The 8,795-nt window shown below is 43.3% G+C and overlaps 1 protein-coding gene across 1 annotated transcript; it reads right to left on the bottom strand.

Moving 5' to 3' along the window:
• Positions 1-3,116: 3,116 nt before the first annotated feature.
• Positions 3,117-5,043, bottom strand: LOC128228458 (adhesive plaque matrix protein-like). The gene is made up of 3 exons (XM_052939778.1): positions 5,002-5,043; positions 3,709-4,599; positions 3,117-3,479 (listed from the first exon to the last, which is right to left on the bottom strand). The coding sequence occupies exons 1-3, from the start codon at positions 5,041-5,043 to the stop codon at positions 3,117-3,119; spliced, it is 1,296 nt and encodes a 431-aa protein (XP_052795738.1).
• Positions 5,044-8,795: the final 3,752 nt, after the last annotated feature.

Genomic DNA, 8,795 nt, shown 5'->3' with positions numbered 1-8,795 from the left:
GTTTTATTTGGTTAAGCAGAAAGTATTCTCTGAACCTGGATATTTATTGCAGTATTGAAACCGTTATACCTAAACATGCTATTTTAAGTAAAGTAGAGGAGTTGTTGCTGCACCAGCTTACGCAGGGCTGGTTGGCTCAGATTAATAGTACAGTTGGTACATCAGGTCGAGGGCGCAACAAATTGCGTACATACTGTTTGTTGAAAACTGAATTTGGTACAGAAAAGTATTGTAAAATAATCATGCCGATGCAGCATAGGTCGGCACTGAGTAAATTTAGATGTGGTGTAGCTCCTCTACGAATTGAAACTGGGCAGATATGAAAACTTACCGGTTGAAGCTAGAAAATGCCCTTTTTGTGATACTGTAGAAAACGAGTGTCATGTTATCCTTGAGTGTAGAGCATATGATGATTACCGTGTTACATTGTTTGCTAAGGCCGTTGAAACTGATAACTTATTTCTAACTATGGGTAATACTGAAAAGTTGAAATTTATACTCTGTAATTCTGCATTGCTACGACTTGCTGCCAAAACCTGTAATTTGATTTTAAAGAGAAGACAGTTTTATCTGTGTAAATAGTCATTGCGTTCATGTATATACTTTTAAGTATGTAGATGTTTACTTACTGTACTTTGTGATATTCTAATAGGTCACACAAATGATATTGGCTCCTTGTTATTGGATGAACCTTCTATATAATGGTCGGTAAATCCAATTTCACCTGCTTGTTTTAGTGTTTCTGGGAGCTTTTGTCAGTATTAAGTCGGTTGTTTCACTTTTTTCTATGGGCTTTTAAAGCAAATATTATGCTCATTGATGGACGAAAATTGTTTGTGTGGTATATTAGTGTTTAATTTGTAAGTACAGTTGTTGTTGTTTTTACCAGTCAGTATCAGTCACATATTTTATAACAATTCAGTATTTTATTTTGTATTAATGTGTTCTGTGTATTTGTCAAATAGTCTCTTGTAATTCTGTATAGAATGGCCATATACTTGTTTTATGTGTTGCATGTAACTTTTAGAATGTATATGGACGAGACACAAATAAAGATATAAACTTCTTAAGTATAGCTTATGCCTCCATAGCTTGATTGTTGAGGTATTAATATGTGGAATCTGCATAAGGGCCTCCCTTCAAGACACCAGTGATAACGCCTTACTTAAAGTTCACTGACAGTTGGTTAACTGTGTCCTATAAACAGGATGCACACGTATACAAGGTACGGAAGACCAGTTCGTCTACAATATACATGGCAAGGCTATTGATGCTAATATCGGGGAAAAACACTATAAGCCCTGCTTTCGTTATAATCTGTTTCTTTATAATCAAGGATATAGTCGTACATGACATATATTTAAAATAAAATCATTGTCGGCATTTAGAACCTTGTGCCATAATTTTTTGTTTTGGTTTTAGTAATTGCTTATTTTTGCTTTATAAACCAGTAGTTCGGTACTAATCGGGTGAAGCATTGCTGCTCAATTAAATGTTTAGTATAGCAAAAAATAATTATAATTTTCTAAGCGTTTTGCTCGAAAGACTTAACGATTCAGTGCGCAGGCGCGAACCGCTTAATAACCCATGCTTTGAAACCAGTTTGAGATTTAAAGGAAATTTTGCGTTAGCGTTCGTCGGAGGCTTTTTATGCCCACGAAGGTGGGCATATTAAGATCGCACCGTCCGTCCGTCCGTCCGTCCGGCTCTGTAACTTTCCCTTGTATGGACAGATTTTAAAATAACTTGCCACATGTGTTCCACATACCAAGACGACGTGTGGCGTGCAAGACTCGTATCCCTACCTCAAAGGTCAAGGTCACACTTAGTGTTTATTCACAATGGAGTGCTGCATATAAGGACATAGAGTATAGGTTGTCGTGTCCGGGCTGTAACTTTCCCTTGTATGGACAGATTTTAAAATAACTTGCCACATGTGTTCCACATACGAAGACGACGTGTCGCGTGCAAGACCCATGTCCCTACCTCTAAGGTGAAAGATACACTAAGTGTTTATTCACAAGGGAATTCTGAATATAAGGACATAACAGTGTAGGTTGTCAAGTATGGGTGTTATTTTTTATGTTCAGAAGAAATTTAAAATAACTTGCCATATGTATTTGACACGTAAAAGCAAGATCAACTTTTCATGTACTGACCTTATTCGTAGGTCAATGTCACATTCGGGGGCATTCGTCACATACTGTGACAGCTCTTGTTCTAAATATTTAAATAAGAATCCGTCCGCCGATCCCATTTGGAAATACATGGGCGAAAGTACTAAACCGTGTTTGTACTTCATATTTAAGAGTAATACACATGAATATAATATAGAGTCCGAACAAATGCACGCTACGTAAATATTGACCTTGTTATTTTTAAGAATAGCAAGTTCCTAACACATTGAAGTGAAAATTTCCTTTTAAACAATTCACGATCATTTGAATTCAGTGAAAAAGCGAGAAACATGAAATTATAAATATGTGAACTCATTAGAAACTGTGTAAAAAAAATATAATACTAGTGGAGTAAAAAGAACCCCACATGCGTTCCGTAGAACATACAATGCCACGCATTTATACGTATAAGATAGCTGTTCCTATCTTATATAACTATGACATTTAATGGAACACACTTTTAACTCTTTGCACTCTTTTTATCGTGCTTAATTTGTAGAAAAAAAAGTGTTTGTACTGGCTTAAAAACACATAGATAGATAACTCTAATAAGTCTGGTATGGTAGACATACACAAATGCAGGCCATGCAGGGTAGACACACATCAGTGCAGACTTTGTAGGTTAGACACACATCAGTGTAGGCATTGTAGGACAGAAACTCTCTAGTGTAGGTATTCTAGGGTAGACACACACCAGTGTAGGACTTGAAGAGTAGACACACACCAGTGTAGGCCTTGTAGGGTAGACACCCCCCAGTGTATGCCTTGTAGGGTAGACACACACCAGTGTAGGCCTTGTATGGTAGACACACACCAGTGTAGTCCTTGTAGGGTAGACACACCCCAGTGTAGGCCTTGTAGGGTACACACACACCAGTGTAGGCCTTGTATGGTAGACACACACCAGTGTAGGCCTTGTAGTGTAGATACACACCATTGTTAGTCTTGTAGGGCAAACACACCAGTGTAGGCCTTGTAAGTTAGACACACACCATTGTTAGTCTTGTAGGGCATACACACACCAGTGTAGGTCTTGTAGGGCATACATATACCAGTGTAGGTCTTGAAGGGCAGACACACACCAATGTAGGTCTTGTAGGGCAGACACACACCAGTGTAGGTCTTGTAGGGTAGACACACACCATTGTTAGTCTTGTAGGGCAGACACAATCCAGTGAAGGTCTTGTAGGGCAGACACACAACAGTGTTAGTCTTGTAGGGTAGACACACACCATTGTAGGTCTTGTTGGGCAGACATACACCATTGTTAGTCTTGTATGGTAGACACACACCAGTGTAGGTCTTGTAGGGTAGAACATAACAGTGTAGGTCTTGTAGGGCAGACACACACAATTGTTAGTCTTGTAGGGCAGACACACAACAGTGTTAGTCTTGTAGGGTAGACACACACCATTGTTAGTATTGTAGGGCAGACACACACCAGTGTATGTCTTGTAGGGCAGATATACAACAGTGTTAGTCTTGTAGGGTAGACACACACCATTGTTAGTCTTGTAGAGCAGACACACACCAGTGTAGGCCTTGTAGGGCAGACACACACACCAGTGTAAGCCATATAGGGTAGACACACATCAGTGTAGGCCTTAGTGTAGGCCTTGTAGGGTAGACACACACTATTGTTAGTCTTGGAGGGCAAACACACCAGTGTAGGTCTTGTTGGCAGACACACACCAGTGTAGGACTTGTAGGGTAGACACACACCAGTGTAGGTCTTGTAGGGGAGAAACACACCCGTGTAGGTCTTGTAGGGCAGACACTCACTAGTGTAGGTTTTGTAGGGAAGAAACACACTAGTGTCGGTCTTGTAGGGCAGACACTCACCAGTGTAGGTCTTGTAGGGCAGACACACACCAGTGTAGGTCTTGTAGGGCAGACACTCACCAGTGTAGGTTTTGTAGGGAAGAAACACACCTGTGTAGGTCTTGTAGGGCAGGCACTCACCAGTGTAGGTTTTGTAGGGAAGAAACACACCAGTGTATGTCTTGTAGGGCAGACACTCAACAGTGTAGGTCTTGTAGGGCAGACACACAACAGTGTTAGTCTTGTAGGGTAGACACACACCATTGTCAGTCTTGTAGGGCAAACAAACACCAGTGTAGGTCTTGTAAGGCAGACACACACCAGTGTAAGCTTTGTAGGGTAGACACACACCAGTGTAGGTCTTGTAGGGCAGACACTCACCAGTGTAGGTCTTGTAGGGAAGAAACACACCAGAGTAGGTCTTGTAGGGCAGACACACACCAGTGTAGGTCTTGTAGGGAAGAAACACACCAGTGTAGTTCTTGTAGGGGAGAAACCCACCAGTGTAGTTCTTGTAGGGGAGAAACACACTAGTGTAGGTCTTGTAGGGTAGAAACATACCAGAGTAGGTCTTGTAGGGCAGACACACATCAGTGTAGGTCTTGTAGTGGAGAAAAACACCAGTGTAATCTTATAGGGAAGACGAACATCAGTGTAGGCCTTGTAGGGTAGACACACATTAGTGTAAGTCATGCAGAGTGGACACACACCAGTGCAGTACTTGTAGGGTAGACGCACACCAGTGCAGATCTTGTAGGGTAGACCTACGCCAGTGTTGGTCTTGCAGGGTAAACACACACAAACTTAGGACTTGTAGGGTAGACACACACTAGTTCTAGCCTTGAAGGGCAGACACACACACGTCTTGGTCTTCTTTGGTATACACACACAGTGTAGGTCTTGTAGAGTAGACACACGGGTAGACACTCACCAGCGTAGGCCTTGTAGAGTAAACACTCATCAGTGTAGGCCGTATAGGGTAGACTTACGGGTAATCACATACCAGTGCAGGACTTTTAGGGCAGACACACACCAGTTTAGGCATTGTAGGGTAGACAAACACCAGTGTAGGCCTTGTAGGGTATACACACAACAGTGTTGGGCTAGTAGGGTAGATACTCACCAGCATAGGCTTTGTGGAGTACACACACACAAGTGCAGGCCTTGTTGTTTAGACAAACACCAGTGCTGGCCTTTTAGCGTAGACACACACCAGTGTAGGCCGTATAGGGTAGACTTACGGGTAATCACATACCAGTGCAGGACTTTTAGGGCAGACACACACCAGTGTAGGCATTGTAGGGTAGACAAACACCAGTGTAGGCCTTGTAGGGTATACACACAACAGTGTTGGGCTATTAGGGTAGATACTCACCAGCATAGGCTTCGTGGAGTAAACACACACAAGTGCAGGCCTTGTTGTTTAGACAAACACCAGTGCTGGCCTTTTAGCGTAGACACACACCAGTGTAGGCCTTGTAGTGTAGACACACATCAGTGTAGGCCTTGTAGTGTAGACTCACATCAGTGTAGGCCTTGTAGTGTAGACACACACCAGTGTAGGCCTTGTAGTGTAGACACACACCAGTGTAGGCCTTGTAGTGTAGACACACATCAGTGTAGGCCTTGTAGTGTAGACACACACCAGTGTAGGCCTTGTAGTGTAGACGCACACTAGTGTAGACCTTGTAGTGTAGACAGACACTAGTGTAGGAATATACCAGTGTAGGCATTGAAGGGAAGACACACATCAGTGAAGGCCTTGTAGTGTAGACACACCCTAGTGTAGGCCTTGTAGGTTAGACACACATCCGTTTAGGCCTTGTAGGGTAGATACACACCAGTGAAGGCCTTGTAGGTTAGACAAACATCAGTCTTGGCTTTGTAGGGTTGACACACACCAGTGTTGGCCGTGTAGGGTAGTCAAAAATCAGTAAAGGCCTTGTAGGTTAGACAAACATCAGTGAAGGCCTTGTAGGTTAGACAAACATCAGTAAAGGCCTTGTAGGTTAGACAAACATCAGTGAAGGCCTTGTAGGTTAGACACATCAGTGTAGGCCTTGTAGGGTAGACAAACAGCAGTGTTGGTCTAGTATGGTAGACACACACCAGTGTGGGTCTTGTAGGGCAGACACACTTCAGTGTAGGCCTTGTAGGGTAGACACACACCAGTGTTGGTCTTGTAGAGTAGACATATACCAGTGTAGACCTTTTTCGTAGGGTAGTCAAACACTAGTGTAGACACATACCAGTGAAAACCTTGTAGGGTAAACACACATCAGTGTTGGCCTTGTAGTGAAGACACACACTAGTATAGGCCTTGTAGTGTAGACACACACTAGTGTAGGCACATACCAGTGAATACCTTGTAGGGTAGACACACATCAGTGTAGGCCTTGTAGTGTAGACACACACTAGTGTAGGCACATACCAGTGAAGGCCTAGTAGGGTAGACACACATCAGTGTAGGCCTAGTAGTGTAGACACACACTAGTGTAGCCACATACCAGTGTAGACCTTGTAGGGTAGACACACACTAGTGTAGGCTTTATAGTGTAGACACACACTAGTGTAGCCACATACCAGTGTAGGCCTTGTAGGGTAGACACACATCAGTGTAGGTCTTTTAGTGTAGACACACACTAGTGTAGGAAAATACCAGTGTAGGCCTTGTAGGGTAGACACACATCAGTGTAGGCCTTGTAGTGTAGACACACACTAGTGTATGCACATACCAGTGAAGGCCTAGTAGGGAAGACACACACTAGTGTAGGCTTTGTAGTGTAGACACACACTAGTCTAGCCACATACCAGTGTAGGCCTTGTAGGGTAGACACACATCAGTGTAGGTCTTGTAGTGTAGACACACACTAGTGTAGGAACATACCAGTGTAGGCCTTGTAGGGTAGACACACATCAGTGTAGGTCTTGTAGTGTAGACACACACTAGTGTAAGGCATTGTACTGTAGACACACATTAGTGTAGGAACATACCAGAGTAGGCCTTGTTGTGTAGACACACACTAGTGTAGGAAAATCCAGTGTAGGCCTTGTAGGGTAGACACACACTAGTGTGGGCCTTGTAGTGTAGACACACACTAGTGTAGGAAAATACCAGTGTAGGCCTTGTAGGGTAGACACACACTACTGTAGGCTTTGTAGTGTAGACACACACACTAGTGTAGGAAAATACCAGTGTAGGCCTTGTAGTGTAGACACACACTTGTGTAGGAAAATACCAGTGTAGGTCTTGTAGGGTAGACACACATCAGTGTAGGCCTTGTAGTGTAGACACACATTAGTGTAGAAACATACCAGTGTATGCCTTGTAGTGTAGACACACACTAGTGTAGGCCTTGTAGTGAAGACACACACTAGTGTAGGAAAATACCTGTGTAGGTCTTGTAGGGTAGACACACACTAGTATAGGCACAAACCAGTGTAGGCCTTGTAGGGTAGACACACATCAGTGTAGGCCTTGTAGTATAGACACACACTAGTGTAAGCCTTGTACTGTAGACACACATTAGTGTAGGAACATACCAGTGTAGGCCTTGTAGTGTATACACACACTAGTGCAGGCCTTGTAGTTTAGACACATACCAGTGTAGGCCTTGTAGTGTAGACATTTACCAGTGTAGGCCTTGTAGTGTAGACACACACCAGTGTATGCCTTGTAGTTTAGACACATACCAGTGTAGGCCTTGTAGTTTAGACACACACTATTGTAGGCCTTGTAGTTTAGACACATACCAGTGTAGGCCTTGTAGTGTAGACATTTACCAGTGTAGGCCTTGTAGTGTATACACACACTAGTGTAGGCCTTGTAGTGTAGACACATACCAGTGTAGGCCTTGTAGTGTAGACACATACCAGTGTAGGCCTTGTAGTTTAGACACATACCAGTGTTGGCCTTGTAGTGTATACACACACTAGTGTAGGCCTTGTAGTGTAGACATTTACCAGTGTAGGCCTTGTAGTGCAGACACACTTCAGTGTAGGCCTTGTAGGGTAGACACACACCAGTGTAGGCCTTGTAGTTTAGACACACACCAGTGTAGGCCTTGTAGTGTAGACATTTACCAGTGTAGGCCTTGTAGTGTATACACACACTAGTGTAGGCCTTGTAGTGTAGACATTTACCAGTGTAGGCCTTGTAGTTTAGACACACACCAGTGTAGGCCTTGTAGTGTGGACACACACTAGTGTAGGCCTTGTAGTGTATACACACACCAGTGTAGGCCTTGTAGTTTAGACACACACCAGTGTAGGCCTTGTAGTGTATACACACACTAGTGTAGGCCTTGTAGTGTAGACATTTACCAGTGTAGGCCTTGTAGTTTAGACACACACTAGTGTAGGCCTTGTAGTTTAGACACACACCAGTGTAGGCCTTGTAGTGTAGGCACACACCAGTGTAGGCCTTGTAGTGTAGGCACATACCAGTGTAGGCCTTGTAGTTTAGACACATACCAGTGTTGGCCTTGTAGTGTAGACATTTACCAGTGTAGGCCTTGTAGTGTATACACACACTATTGTAGGCCTTGTAGTGTAGACACACACTAGTGTAGGCCTTGTAGTGTAGACACACACTAGTGTAGGCCCTGTAGTATAGACACACACTAGTGTAGGCCTTGTAGAGTAGACACACACTAGTGTAGGCCTTGTAGTGTAGACACACACTAGTGTAGGCCCTGTAGTGTAGACACACACTAGTGTAGGCCTTGTAGTATAGACACACACTAGTGTAGGACTTGTAGTGTAGACACACATCAGTGTAGGCCTTGTAGTGTAGAC

This window comes from Mya arenaria, chromosome 1, assembly GCF_026914265.1.
Source record: "Mya arenaria isolate MELC-2E11 chromosome 1, ASM2691426v1".
Classification (NCBI taxonomy): domain Eukaryota; kingdom Metazoa; phylum Mollusca; class Bivalvia; order Myida; family Myidae; genus Mya; species Mya arenaria.
This window is presented reverse-complemented; position numbering and strand designations above follow the sequence as displayed.

Bases quoted from the DNA above. Each gene is read 5' to 3' on its own strand.
- LOC128228458 (XM_052939778.1), bottom strand. From the start codon at position 5,043: ATGCCTAAACTGGTGTGTGTCTGCCCTAAAAGTCCTGCACTG. The intron at 4,600-5,001 runs GTATGTGATTAC...CTCCACTACAAG, and splicing joins GCCCTAAAAGTCCTGCACTG to ACCTACACTGATGTGTGTCT. The intron at 3,480-3,708 runs GTGTGTGTCTGC...CTACCCTACAAG, and splicing joins GCCCTACAAGGCCTACACTG to ACCTACACTGGTGTGTGTCT.